General features: G+C 33.7%; 1 protein-coding gene across 14 annotated transcripts in view; it reads right to left on the bottom strand.

Annotated features, from left to right (window-relative positions):
- The window catches only part of ERC2 (ELKS/RAB6-interacting/CAST family member 2), a 443424-nt gene that overhangs the window by 237860 nt on the left and 189272 nt on the right, over positions 1-16292 (bottom strand). For all 14 annotated transcript variants that reach the window (XM_075762003.1, XM_075761998.1, XM_075762008.1 and 11 more), the window contains one exon: positions 6344-6481. In XM_075762003.1, the coding sequence (XP_075618118.1) occupies positions 6344-6481 (138 nt within the window). The remainder of the gene's footprint in view (positions 1-6343; positions 6482-16292) is intronic.

The following is a 16292-nucleotide window of genomic DNA, read 5'->3' on the forward strand; positions in this document are numbered from 1 at the left end:
GGATGGAAGGAAGGAAGGACGGAAGGAAGATCTTGTGCTAATTCCCTCTATCCATGATTCCTTATACTGCCATATATATACACAGACACACACTGGAGACAGATACACACACACATACACTACACATATACATAAAGTTTACTTTTGCCCATATCAATATATTCTCAGCTGTGGTTATTATATGTCAACAAACATTACAATGCAAGCAACATTTCAGCAGTTCTGCATCCCCTTCTGATTTATAATAAACTTAGTCATTATAATGAAAGAAAAAAAACAATTCATTATCAAAGTTAGTTTAAATAAAAACAGCACTTTTAAAAAGCATATATTGTTTAGAAAATCCTGGTTATTAATTCATTATCAAAGTTAGTTTAAGTAGTAACAGCATCTTTTAAAAAGCATATATTATTCAGACAATCCTGATTATTAATTAATTTTCTCCATACACTGGGTATGATGTTCCTCCAAGTCCTAAAGGATCTTCTGAAGATTGCTCCTGTGCTTTTTAAAGCCCAAGGCATATTTTGCAAAAAGCCAACTGTCAACACTTATGCGCATAAAAAGAGCCTAAAATCAAGGCTGTGATTTTCATCCCAGCAGTCTCCAACCTTGGAGATATTCAAAATGCAGCTGGACAAGATGCTGAGCAAATTGTTCTAGACGACCCTGCTTTGAGCAGCTTGGTTGGACTAAATAACCTCCAGAGGTCTTTTCCAGTCTCATTGGTTCTGTGGAACAGGCAGAGACAGTTTCTAGATTCCGTACCTCAAACACTGGCTGTTTCTCTTCTGCTCAGTCTCTGTCCCCCCATTTTCACAATTCATACCTTTGTAATACTGACCATATCATAAGCAACTTTGCTGACAACTGTCCATTGCCTCTGCTTGTTGTCTGCTCCTCCTTTCATACTGTGTAGCAAAGGAACTAGTTACTAGATAAATGGAACCCACACATAATGTTTTCAGAAGACAGGGAAGTTTTCCATAAGTGTCCCCCTGTATTTTCAGCTTCTATATATCTGCCTGTTACTAAGCATCTGTTGAAGATCTCCCATTTATTCACTGTCCTATCATTTAAATGCCATATTTATCTGCACATTTACAGTTTAAAACTGATAATCAGTTTCTGTATGAACTGAATAAATACTTTATTATTTTAAATTACCGATTCCTTCAGCCCAACAGCAAAACCTCCCTTGGACTCACACATGGCGGGGTGTCAGGTAGAAATACATTCCTACAGAATGAAGGACCTCCAGCAGCAACATTGTTGAGTATTACACAAATGACAAACCACCAAATGTACTAGTTGTGGTTTTTTCTTTTAATCTTACTATTAGCTGGCTTTCACTATATAGATTATGCAAGAAAAGGATGATATGGGATATTAACTTCAAGTTTATTCCTAGTAACAAATAGTATAAATTCTTGATCCCTTGAATATTAATATAAAATGCCAGTCTCCACTAAGCGGAATAGTTTAATAAACATTCAGAATCTACCTAGTTATATTCAGACTTAGTTTTACACCAATTCCTTCTTGAAGATTTATTTACCTAAATGATTTTTTTTTTCCTTCTGTAACAAATGAAACATAACACTAGTTCATCTTATTAATGAACAGTATAATTTTTTTCTCAGTCAATCACAAAAGAAGACTAATTTATCTGTCAGCTGCATAAGGCTAAATGTCAAAAATGTGTTAAAAGGCCCTAATATACCATGTTTTCCTGATTAACAGCTAACTTGCAGAAATCCCAACAATGTGTTCTTGTTTCAGTCTTACTTGCATTGGCGAGCTTTACTTATGCACTAATCTAGGACCTCACAGGTCTAATCTATTTGCACTTTATCACAGAAGCAGGAACTGAATTGCCACAGCATATAGCTCTATTATCAGACATACTCAGTTGCTTATCTGCTGTATGCTGCTACAGTAGGACCAACTTTATAAATATCAGCTTCATGAAAGCAACCTCTTGAGCTGCTTTGGGCCAGTCCAAGAGCTGAGATATTCTTTGAAAAGTTTCTTGTTAAAACATCAAGGAAGCTGATAGCAGTTTTGCATATTCTGATTTTCAAATGTTTGTTGTTTTTTTTAGTAAGAGTGAACTTATTTTTTGTTTATTGCAATGTAACATTTATTGTTGTTAAGAATATTCATGGCTTAGGAGAGGCTCCAAATTTAGGGGTAAGCAATTAAATTAATACCTTTTTTTCAATTTAGTTCTAAAATGCACTCAGAAGTGACTGAAGTTGCACTGATTCATTTCTGATTCCTGACAAGAAAACAAATTATATCACCAATATTGCTGAAAAAATATAAAGATTAAAAGGATTCAATTTCAATAAATTTTGATCCTGTCTTATGATGTCAACAGTAATTTCTCATTTAGTGCTACCAAGCTACCTAATCACTAAATATAAAAGAAAAAGAAAATCAGAGACATCTACTTGGAAAAATCTATTTTCGTTAAGAATAAGGAGCCATATTTTCTAATTCAGAGCCAAAATCACGATCTGAGTATTTTCAAGAACAATGCAGGAAAACCATAAATGCTGAAACATTTGAATTTGGGACTTTAAAAAAAGCTTCATAATTCATTCATATCATACGATCATGTTTTAGTACTTATTTCTTCCCATAGAGACTAAGAAAAGCAATTAAATTCAATTTTAGTGAATTGTGGTTAACTAAACTGGTATAAAAAAAATTATATTTAAAAGAGCTTCCCATTATGCTCTTGGAGTATTTTTTTTTTTTAATTAAAATTCTAAAACCTATTGAATTTGCCTAATCTCAGAGTATAAAGATGATATCGCTCCAAACTAGGCAGCAAACTGTTGATAAAGTCTGTAGGTTTTAAGAATGCTACTGCTGACGGAAATAGGGATAAGAAAGGTTACTCCCTGAGAGCAGCTAGAATTAATTGAAATAGGAATGAGACACGTATATAAACTGTTAAGGTATTTAGCTGCCAGAGGACAGAAGAAAGCTGGACATAATAGTTCACCTGGAACTTCTAGAAGACGCATACTGGCTTCTTTCAATGTGTAAGTACATCCCAGAGACTACACTTAAGATTGAGAAACCTACCCTTGAAAGCGTGGCCTTCAAGAAACTTACAATGGGAAAGAAATTGTGCATGATTTCTCTGTACAGTAAAAATCATACAGACGAATGCTTTTACCTCGGAAACTTCCTCCTCATTGTGTCTAATGCTCTAAGATCAAGAACCTTGTTTCTCAAAAGCCCATATTAGTTCTATTCTGCAGTGTTGCTTTTCTCCTTTTTCTTTTTTTTTTTTTTTAAATCCATTATAGTAATCATTCCCCAACTATAAAAAGATTTCCTAGTAGCGCATAGTGACTGGTCACACATTAAAATTTAAAAAAAAAAAAAATTATCAGAATCATCACAAAGTTGAATTTTTATGACATGGTTCTCTCATAAGAAAATTTAGCCAATTAACTTAAAGGACAGGACGATAATTTAAGTATTTTGGAACTGATATTCTATATTCTAGATTTTAAAGTTTATCATCAATATTGCTACTTAGACTGCCAGCCACTGTAAATCATGCAGTAACTGTGTAGGAGCTATATTGTCATGTATCTTTTCAGAAACTAGACAAATATTAATGATTTAATTAATAACTTAGTTAAGCTTACAGATCTCAAAATACAGAAAAATAGTCATGGGAAAATTACACAAATTCAAACAAATAAAAAATTTCTATAAAAACTCAACCCATATATTCCTATTCCAAGAGAGACTAATGCCAACTTGCATAATGATTTGGGCATGCTGTAAAATAATTGGCACTCTAAGGTATAAAGCTCATTTGTGGAAAAAGGCTATTTAATAATTCTGTGTATCTTTTCCTTAGGTTAACAAAGTAGTATTTCTGAAGTAATATAGAACGATAAGCATATCACTTACATATAGAGTTCTTCTCCTTATATACTGCCACCTAACTTTTATACAATCTCGGCATAAATGATTGAAACAGTGACCAGACACCACGGCACAACTCAGCTTCACGCCACTTCTCAAAAGCATTGGCTTACAAAAGATGCCATTGCCTTCATCAGCTGCACAAAGCCAGAAATCTCTATGGCAGAGGAAAACATCCCATAATATTCATTGTATGTGTGTCTCAGAGTAGCCTGCAAACACTGCAGGAAAGATGCCATTCTCAGCTGACTGCAGAATTCAACCTTAGGGACCTCATGTGAGTTCTAATCAATTCCACTTGGAAAAACCACTAATCACACTGTTGGGTTTTTTTTTTTTAAATGTCTGTTCATATATATCCATGCAATTCCAAATGAAGTAGACATGAATTGCAAAAATACATTTCAGAGAAGGATCTAAGTTTATCTAGCTTTTCCAAAACATTAAAACTAGCATCACTTATCAGACTTTGAACCTTTATTACAGCAATCAAATTAAGCTTGACATAAAATTTCCATACCCTCAGGGTCTCTAGTGTTGTCACATTTCAAGTTATCATATACACAAAGAAATTCTATAGCGCAATTTTTAAACAAACACTGGGACAAATCCTCACTACAATATTCAGAAATAATGCATCTTGAGTTTAGTAAAATTTTACAATTTGTATGTCTGACAACAACAGACTATTTTATTTTCAGATACATACAAAACTTCTTCAAAAAAAAAAACTTTTACATTTATTTATTAGTTTAAATTTATTTCAACAGGTTTTAGAATGGTGCTGGTACAGAATGACTTGAAAACAATTAATTGCCATTCATTAATTTGGGTTAAGTTTTAACCCAGTACTACTTAACTTTTTCTATTTCTGGTAGTGAGAAGACTACTATACATGTTCTATTCAATACCTCCACACTTGCTGCTTCTACTATGAGTCCTGCAAACTGTCATTAATTTAGTATCTTCAACAGAGAAATACATTACAATTGAAGTCAGATTGCAATTTAGCAAATTGCCCCAGCTAAGAAGTATTGCATAAGTGCATTTTCTGCAAAGTGCTGCAGATATACCTGAGGCAGAAAGTGGATACAAGATTTCTTTGGCTTTTGACGATCTACTTCATGCTCAGTCGCACAGGAGAACTTTGTGGTGTGACAGCCGCTCTGCTTTCTGCATTGACAACAGTAGCGTGATGGTTAAAGCACTGTTTTAAACGCTCAGCTGCCTCTACGGGCATTTTGGGAAAGTGACAATGTAGACCAATCCAGAAAGACAGTTTACAAGGAGGAAAACCAGGTTAAAATGTATTTTGTGTCATTTTTTAATGATACCCTGTGAGATTGGTGAGCACTGTGTCCAGATTAGCAGTGAAAGATTAACAAAATGCCTGTATGTTCTCTGCTGCATAAATGCCGCAAGCTTATCCGTACGAAGCCACAGAAGTAATAGTAATGCCAACTTTTTTCACTGTTGTTAACCACGCAAATGTTAGTCAGGTGATTAAACATACAAAGAAATCAAAAAATCCAACATTAGCATTTCAGGTGTTAGTGCCAACACCACAGTGGCATTTAAAAGTCATATACAGTTATAAATACTTTCCTAAGATTACACACTGCAGAATGGCACATAATAGTTTAATTAGTTGTACTCACCTGTGCACATGTAAACGATATATATTAAGATCAGTGAGCTGCAAAAAGTGGATACTCGTACTAATTTTTTTGGCATATAAATTCACTTGGATTACCTTGTATTCAAAGACAACTGAAAGAAAAACCCTGACCTCACGGAAACTGGTAGGAACGTCGCCACCAATTTAAACAGTCCAATTTTATGCCTTCTGCTAGGTATTTATAAATTAAAGTCATATAGTTTTTAAAGAAAAAACTAATTCTCCACTTTTTTATGAAATACAGTTTCTCTTATAAATTAAGTGCAGGAAATCAATAGCGTTAACAGAAAGCCAAGGTAACCATTGGTACAGTCCCTTGCTGTTGGCTCTTAACAGACAACAGAATAATCAAGATCACAAAGCCATAAAAATACCAAAAATTCTACCTTCTTTACGTCAGGTGTCCATGCCTTTCATTTCTTTCAGGAAACAACCACTCATCCCATTGACTAAGGGAAAATCTTCCCACGTCCTGGGCCATTTACTGTGTCCCAATTTAAAAGGACATCCTTTACCTCACAGTCCTGTTTCAGTTCATCAGCTGGGAATCACTCTTTGCTCATCCTACCAGAACAGAGGCACCTGCTTTCCTGACAAGGCCCATAGGCTTTGTTACAGGTGCCAGACCAACTTAAAAAGACATTTTCTGGACAGGCTTCACCCACAAGAGCAGCACATAACGCTGTTCCCATGAGAAAACGTTACCTTTTCTGACAGAGCTTCTTCTAATGTTGCTAGTGCCGTGTCTGTGTTACTAGAATCCGTCTGCAATGACTTCACTCTGTCTTTTAGATTAGTCAGTTGTTTGTCTTTGTCCCTAAGTTGCTCCTGTAGATTTTCAATCTGAAAATAAAAACAGATGACAATATTCATCAACCTTCTCTTAACATTCGAAGAGAGACTTGGGTGCCAGGATCAATTGAATGTATACATATCACATATATGATAACACATGCAGTATACTGCCATGGAATAATATCAACAGTTTTTAACTTCTGTCCTTTCTATTTTTTTTTTCCTTTGCTAAAAAGTATCATTTTCTAATAAATTCTAGGAAAAATCTCAACACAGTCAGGTATTCTATTATTTAAATATTTTCTGATAATAATCACTTTAGTTTAAGGTCCTGCATTACCTCAGAAATTCAAAGCACGTGTGGAATTACCCCTTTAGATTATTCCAGTTGCAATAAGGAGGACAAAGAAAGGAAGAGGCAAAGCAAGTTCAGTGAGCCTTAAACTGAGGAAGAAGATAGATGATAATCTACCTATCTAAAAACCTCTTCTTCTACTATGCCCTGCTGTAAAGGAAACTCACCTGGACAGAGATCAGGATGTTTATATTTCAACAAACCAAACCCAGAAACAAAACAAAAAAACCCAAATAAACAAACCCCGACAACCCCCACAAAAACCCAACCAACCCAAAGGCCACCATTTCCATTCACCTTTTTCATCTCCATGAAGATTTAAGGTATGTCACTACATTTTGGACAGTAAAACTGCTTTAAACAGGTCTAGTTCTTCCTCTAGCAAGTATTTCAGCATACTGCTAAGATACCTATAAACATACTGGTTTGTTACACAGGTCATGATTTATAGTGGTTAAGTCAGAAAATTTTTGCACAAAAAATTATCCACAGAACTATGTGGATTTTGGAAGCAAATCTGAAGAGAAGCACTCAGCTTCTGATTGCCACGGCAAACACCTTCTATGGCTGTAAGACACTATGATCTTCCGGGCATAATGCAGAGAGGACATGTGGTATCTCACATGTGTACAATTTTATTAATTGTCTGTCAGAAGAATCAAACTCCCTTCATCTTACGCTCTCAGTGCCACTCACTATTACGCCACTGACATAAAACCAAAATTTTTTCCATAATATTTAGCACAAATAAATAATAACAAGAAAAATAACTAATTATTTTAGTATGCCACTTCATATAATACAACAAAATATGCCTAAATCCATAAGGTATCATTTGTACAAAGTTGGTTTTAAATATGCTGTTAAAATTAGACAAATTATTACTGTCAACAGAGATTCCAATTATTACTTTCATCAGTGATTTTACTCTTTGGATCATGTTCTCTTGCTACTGAAATGAATGGGGTTTTGCTGTTCATTTCATAAAGTAATGCAATTTTTCTCATGGCCAATGTCATTTCCATTTAAAGCAATTCAGATTTTAACAGAAGCAGGAACCTTCATAATGACTGTTAAACTGTATTTAAAAATTCTTTTACAAACCTGAAGCCGAATTCGACACGTGTCATGAAGTCAACAGTCATGTCAATAAAAATTTGGTCTCCATATGCAAAAATGGATCACCATAATCAAACGCACTTTAATTTGGGGGATACTTTGGTAAAAATTCTCCTTCTACTGCATTATACATGTGCAGGAAAAAAAACCTGAAGTTAAGTTTTCACATCATATATATCTATAATTAACAAATCATAAATTCCACAGTATAGCTGTGTGCACTGTATAAAGTTTGTTTAAATAAATTTAAATTTTAAAAGAACTTAAAAATAAAAGTAAAATAAAATTTGAAATTACATTTGGAGGAGCACATTCCAATTAGAAATTCTTTATAACAGTATGGCAAATACAAGTATTGTACTTTTTTTTTTTTTTTTGTATGCATAGTTTGGTGTGTCAGGTTACTGCTATGGGTCAAAGATTCCACTTGCTCAGTAACCTATAAAATACTAAGACATGTATAGAAAGGTTTTTGGGGAAGATGTGACAGAATAGTTCACTCTTGTAAATGACCTCTTGTAATATTTTTCTTCGTGTGTATGTTTTATACAGATACAGAAATAAGATATATGTGTTAATGAGTTAAGAACTTTTTATTTTATGGCATGTGTATTAGTCACATCTAAAATTACATTAACTGGCATTCAGAGGACTGCACACTATGTTTCTTTCTTTACTTTCATCCAAGTATTAATGATTCCAACAACTACCTCATGACACCCTGTGGAATACTTAAGCAATTGCACATTTCAGTTTCACCAAAATAAATTCTCAAGCAAAAAGGAAATAAAACAGGAGAGTGAATATTGATTACATATTCTTTGAAACAAAGTTAAGATCTGGTCCTTTATTATCATCAGCTTGACCTACCAATTCTAGGCACCCTAAATTAAAGTACTTATTTCCTATGCACAGTGCTTATCTGAATTCCACAGCATTTACACGATTTCCTTCCTCTTAAAACTAATTTAAAATATGATCCAACCCTTAACCAAGAAAACATGTTCTAAAATTATTCAGCATTTACAAAATTCTTTCCTCAGAGGTAAAGAGAACAGGCAGCAAATTAAAAACATCCCCATTGAATCACAACTGCTTTAAAATAAGTCATTCAATGCATAGTCCATAGATAAAATATGAGGAAAGGATCTGATTATTCTATCTGTGCCATATAAATCTGAAGGAAATACTTTGATGGGAACAGGACCACACTGGGGTACATGTAAGTAGAATCCGTACCGCCCAGTATTTGTTTGTTTGTTGGGATGGGCACGGGATTAGTAAAGATCTGCTAATGCAGACAAGATTTTATGACCAGTTAATCACAGAGTTCTCTCAAAAAGATTACAGGAGACAAAGAGATTGAGCAGTCTCACATGCTAAAATCTTGGAACACAAGATATGATTTAGTTCTTCCCAGGTTTTTTTAAACACAGAAAGAACAACAAACCCTCCGGTAACCTCTGTCGTTCTCCAACATATATTTGGGTACAGGCGTATATGTAAGGATACAATTTTATTGCTGAATAATGACTTTGTTTTGAGCATGCCTGAATCCAATTTATGACAGGGACTGTTAAGACTTTCTTAATCCTCAAGCACTTATATTTTTATCTGATAGGAAATTAGTTACTGTGGAGTTTTGTCAACATGTAATTCTTACCTCTGTAAACTGCTATGTCCCTGTGCCATGAGTTGTATGAAAAAAACCTGCTCCATTCTTTCTGTATTTCAGAATGCGTGTATATTCCCAGAGCTCAAGACAGACTTTATTCCTTTTTAAAAAAAACAATACCCTTACAGATAAATATCTTTTCTGTGAGGCATCCTGTCAATAAACTGCAAGTGTTAATCTTGTCACTTTTTGGCGACAGTCTCAGGAATGCTTCTTAAATACTTAAGGGATTAAATTAAATCTCACCCACAGACAAGGTTTAAAATTCTACAGTAACCCAAGTTCTCAAAAGAAAATTACTTTCATTATCAAAATTAAGGTACTGTACTATGGAATTTGCAAGAAAATGTTCCATGCTATAACAATTTGCCTTTAAAGATATGCATTAAAGTATAAGAGAGTTCAAGACAGTGTAAGAGAGAATTTATCAGAGACTTCCTAGGCCTAGCTAGAGAAACCATGAAGCCATATACTTAAACTTAGTTCCATATATTTTCCTCTCTGTTCTGTATTTGCGTTTTAAATAACTCAGACAACAAGTATTTTCTAACACTGGCTTTTTTAATCCTAAAATTCATTTTGCTCTATTCTAAATTTCTCTAGGCAGAACTCTGAGATTTGTTTTGTATTAAAACACAGGTCATCTCAGTGAAGTAGATCAATAATATAAGATTAGTTTAAATTTAAACTAAAAATTGAAACAGTGGAGCACATAGAACTTTTGTATATATCATTTTCATTTTTTACTAAAAGAAAGTCTTACTATTTTAAGAAAACAAATTCTACTGAACAATTTCTCAAGCACTGTTACATTTTACTTTAAACAGTTAATTATGAGAAATATGAGAAACAGATTTAATAAACAACAGTATTCGCATTCATCCAACCTAAGCATTAACTATGACTACTTTAAACCTTAATATTCATTCACAGACTTCAGCTGGTGCCTCATAGATAAACATAACAAAAGACAAAAATACGTAACTATTAATCAAAACAGAAAAAAATAGTTAGGTGTAGTTCAAATGAAAATACTCTAAATATCTACTCACACACAATTTATCTTTATTAGTAACACTCCTGATAAATGTTCTGTCTCCTATGGTCCTTTTCAGAAACATCTCAGTATATAACAGGACATAAAACCAGCTTTGGTAGTGACTCAGTAAAATAGATGTTTCTTCAGATGTCCTAACATCTCGGTTCATTTATGTGTGTGTGCACGTGCATAGTTTGTAATGCCCAGAAAAAAACTGAAATAATTTTTCCCTACCATGTCTGTAAAAATATTACTACCTGAAAGCTCAATATACAGGTATAGGTTTTGGAAAGCACTATAGATTTTTAGCCAGAAATGTTTAACAAATTATGTACAGTTATCAAATATCAAGTCAGTCAAAGTAGTTTAAAATTAACAGGCTTTACAGCAGCTATTTGAATTTCAGAGGGAGAAGCTATGGCTCCATAGCTTTCCACTAGCATTCATGATTTAACCTAAATATATTTTTCAGTTTAAGCAGGATTTCAATTAACAAAATGACTTCATTGAAGGACAACTTCTGGTTCAACAGTTTGACATTGCAGAATTGTCTTTTGTTTTTAAAGAGACCAGCCCCAAAAGTGCTTCATCATTCGGTACCACTAACTTTCACTTTGGTTTTCTTCCTTTTAAGTAGGTAGACAGACAAGCACTAATTAGGAATATCTTTTCAAAAGTCAAAATACATATATATTTAGATTCTAAAAATTAAATTAAATTTTACATTGAAAAAATATACTATAAGACCCTTTCAAATATTACAAAATGGGGTTTTGCTGCTTGCAACTAAATATGTTTACTGAAGTGTAAGGTTTGCACTAATCTTTGGCTTTACCAAGGCAATTGTAGAAAAGTTTGCTCATCTTATTGTGACATGATAAAATACTCTTGGAGTGCATAAGCAGTTCCAATAGCTACCAAAATGCCTGATTATTTCTTAATAGAATAAAGTTTCTTACCTATAGTTGCCTATTGCACAATATGTTCTCAATTTAAAATATTTCCAGAGTGCCTTCCTGTTACTACCTTCCAAATTGGTGTAATACAGCAACATTGTACTTAATTCAGATTACAACCTACCTCGTGGTTCAAACAGTATCTTTTAGCTTTATAGTCTTGTGTTATTTTGCCCCACAAAAGTCTTTCCTAAACATCAGAGATTTTAGATGGCCCAAAGCATATGACCAGCTCAATCCTACACTGTCACTATGACAGTGGATTACTAAATCAGAGCTGGTAAAGGTATTTGTAAATCTGTCCATAAATTTTACATAACCTTTTAGGTTGCGTAAAATATTTTCAACCATGGATACAGTGTGTGCCCAAGGAGAAAGCAGTCTCCAAACCAATGGGTCTGTAAGGTTTTCACAAAAGATGAGTGATCTGTCTGAATAGAATAGGTTTTACCTCAAACTTCCTTCAGGACTACAGTTCAAAGTAGCAAAGTGCAGCTGCACAGTGACTGTCACAAGGGAGCTAATGAAGCAAATGCTGCTTCAGACATCAGCCCTCACATTAACCTGATGACAAGAGCAATAGAGAAGTGGCATGAGCTAGTGATTACCCTATTGCTACCTTCCCAACTCACATAATCCAAGAAAGAAAGAAAACAATCGTTCAGAATTTTGCTCTACTTTACAAGCTTAAAACACAGATGTAAGCCCATAATAAAAAAATAACAGAGAAAAAGGTAAACAGAATATGTTTCTGGAGGTACACTTACATTGTTTCCCTCCAAAGTCACAACATTTCTATACAATGCATTTTATGCTTCTTCAAGCTCATTGAGTTTTTGCCATTAGGATTACACAGCTGATCAGATTAACACTGTGGTTTGAAAACTTACTTTCATAGTTCTTCATTATTCTTATACCACCAGACTTTTTTTTACCCACTACATTTACATTATTAAGAACCACCTGGTCATGCCCATTTTATCCAATAAAATAGAATCATCTTCCCTTTTGCTTCATTTGAAGTTGCTAATCTCTACATGCAAACTTGTCTCTAACAAAGTAGCCAGTGCTTTGGGCCAGGAGGATGTTAGTTCATACAATGTTTACACAAAATAAGGCTTCAAATTCTAATTGGTGCCTTCACATAAACAGTGCAATATAAAATATTACATCATTTCACAAATGAAATTGAAGCATTTGTGACATCATTAATTTTTTCCTCGGTGAAATCAATTCAGCTCTACTTTTGATCATATTTTGCTGGGTAATGTTATATTATTTATTGTATTAATGTATATAATGTCATTTAAAAACAATTCTGTATAAAACAGCTCCAATAAAACAACATAAACTAATAATTTACCTAAGACATACCTTTCTCTATACTTACAAAATGCTGCTATTGTACAGTATTAACACTGACAACCAAAAACTTATGGGAAAACTATACCCCATGGATTTACGCTGTCCCTTGTAATATGCACTAACATGCTAAGTAAGCCAAGTGTACCATTTCATAGAGAACAAATGTCAGGTCTTGGGATGACATACTAAATACATAATAAGTAATTTCATTAGGCAAGACTCTGTGTAAAGACAGTTGTGAAAGGCTGCATGAAAATTTGATCTTTGCCTTGATCAGTGGCTAGAATAAATTCTGTTAAAAAAAAAAAAAAGCACTGTGATTTCAGATGAAGTCCTGAGCTACAAGAAAGAGTGCTTGCTTCATTTTTGTTACCATTTGTATTCCAGTACTATACAAGATTTATGAAAGCTCTTCACTTACGTATTTATCTCCAATTTCTTGTTAACTTGCAAAAACTGTCATTAACATACTAAACAAAGCATTAAAATGCATACTGCAAATTACCCCACATAAAAAGTTAACAGAAAAACAAATTGATATAATGGGTATGCGTATTATATGTTTGCATCTGGTATGAAATAATGCAGAAAAGAGAGGGCAACTGAATTTTGTTTATTCACAAGCAACAACTTACGAAGCTGAATGTGTAAAGGTACAGTAGTGTCAACAGGACATGAGAGATTAACTGCATACGCTCTTCAAAAGAACTAAGCTATGCAGTGTGTATGGCTAACTCCTTATGCAATTGAATAAGGAAAAAATCTGAAGATACTACAATTAGAGAGAAAGCGGACATGCAAGATGACAGGTAAAGATGACATCACACCTTTAAAAGAAAGAGTTGGAAAATACAACAAATATGCAACCAAAGACCAGAATACAGAAAACAATACTTTGGATGAAAAAATAATGTTCTTACTACTGAATACAAAAAACTGTAGTAGCAACCAAATACAAAGAAAATATCAGACAAACAAAAACAAGACTTTACACAGATGCTGACATCTGGAGACAGGAATTTTCAAGGAGTGAAATGAAGAAAAAAGAACAGGAGACAGGAAGAGAGAGGTATAAAAACTATGAAGGAGTAAGCAACAAACATCAGCAGCAGCAGCAAACACAAAAGAAAAAGTAGAGGGCAGTTATAATTTGATTTGATCAGAAGGATCAACATTACATACCTAATAATCAGGTCAAAAAACTTTTCTAAGAAAAATATGAGAAATGGTGTATTCAAGCTTTCTTGGGATTAAATTTAGTTCCACTTCAAGATAGAAACTTTTTTTGTGTGTGTGTATGAACAAAACCAAAACCTACAATTCAAACAGAAAACTAAAATAATTTCAAAGTCAGTACACATATGTTTTGAAAATGGTCTGAAATATTTCAGCCACTTCCATCACTATGTCATCAAATACCTTTACTGCAAAAAAATTAATATCATCATCCCTAAACAAGAGACACTCAACAAAAGACTGCCCAGAAAAAATACTGACTGGTACATAAGTTTCCAAGAACCATGAAAATAAAAACTAGAAGAACATGGCAGCACTAGAAGTGACTCTCTCACCCATGAACTGCCAAGTCTGTCACCAGAACTCCACCAATTCCTCTGTTTCATGCTGAATTCCCCACTAGCACCAACAAGGCCTCCAAGAGAAGAGAGCAGAATAACCAGGACAGAGGATTCCTCTGCCTGTAGATGTTATACTTTCTGTTCAAATTATTAGTAATGGCAGCAAGCTCTGCAGAAATATCTTTCATGTCTTTTTCTCTCAAACTGCAAAGTTTGAGATATTTTCAAAGCCATTAATGAGAATTCAGATACTTATTTTCCAATGTGGCTTTCAGTCTCGATTTGCTTTTTTCTTTAATTTTAAATAAACAAATAAGGCTGAAAATTTCATATACAATTTTTATACCTAGGTTAACAGTTGGATTCGATGATCTTAAGGGTCTTTTCCAAACTAAATGATTCTATGATTCTGTGAAATGTTAATAATTGGTCCCAATATTTAATTGTTATTCTGGAAAGGGAAAACAGAACTCATTTTTATTTATATTTTTGTATTTTTACAGTGTCTGAAATATAGTATGATTGTAGTAATATATTAACCTTGATTGCAAATATTTTATCAGAACTCCATAAAATAATAGGGAAATGCATTTCTTACATTTCCTTTTCCCATTACTTGCTAACTAAATAAACTGTTTTCAGAATTCTCAGATACTTCACAGATACAGTAACCTGAAAAGAAATAAGGTCTTCACAGATTTACAGTACCTTAAGTCCAGTTTCCACAGAAGCTCTAAAAACCAAATTTCAGCCCTTGAACCCCTCTTAGCTGTCACAGAAACACATAGCTGTAGGGCTCTGTCACCTGAATGGGACTAATAATTGCTTTTATATTGTAACTTACTACAAGTGCTTTGTCTGGTTTGCTTACAACTAATCTCTGTCCTAAGGAGCAAGTGATTTAGGATACAGGGATATTTTAAGGTCTAGAAGACATTCTTGATACTAGTTTAGTCCCCTACGTTCAGTCTGTCTACCCATCCATTTGATAGTCCCCTGAACACATGCACTACAGTATGGTTGTAAAGCTGGAAAGAACAAAAAGGATATGATTAATGAAGACATGAAATTTCCATTGATATCAAAATTCTGAACAGATGTTACACAGTAATTAAACTTTCCTAAAAGTAGGCTGAGGAAAGCTAATAAGTCAGTGGTAGAATCAAGAGATCTACTCGCATAACATGCAAGTATTTCCCATGTCATTATATGTTCTGTATGATTCAGTTCGTTAACCATATGGAGTATCAACTGAGTATTAGTAAAATCTTAGGGAAAACAATTCAGAAGCATGAAGTATCATTATGGTATCTAAAAAAAAAAAAAAAAATCCAATAGGACTGGAGGTTTACCTAAAGAAAAAAAAGAAAATATATGTGCTCCTTAATTCAGGAGAGGAAAAAAAAAAAAAGATAGAAAGAAAGAAAAGAACCTATGAATTGTTGATGACTAAGAAAAAATGTATATCATTTACTGGGAATATGCAGTCATATTCTCTGGTCAGTACCTGCAATAAAGTGTCATTATATGCGACAAGAAAAAAAAAAATTTCTATATTCTATAATTGGAAATATCAGCCTACTATCTCATGAACATGTTACATGTAGAAACTGGGAGCATCCTATTGCATCAATAAATAGAAGCAAATGCAACTACAGTTGGGGATCCAAAGTGATAAATACCTTTTCTTCTTCAACCAAAACAAGGATGTTTGCTTGTTTGATTGTGCAATCACTGTAGGAAATATTTCACCCATTTTTACTTAATGTGAGA

This window comes from Balearica regulorum, chromosome 10 (assembly GCF_011004875.1).
Source record: "Balearica regulorum gibbericeps isolate bBalReg1 chromosome 10, bBalReg1.pri, whole genome shotgun sequence".
Classification (NCBI taxonomy): Eukaryota; Metazoa; Chordata; class Aves; order Gruiformes; family Gruidae; genus Balearica; species Balearica regulorum.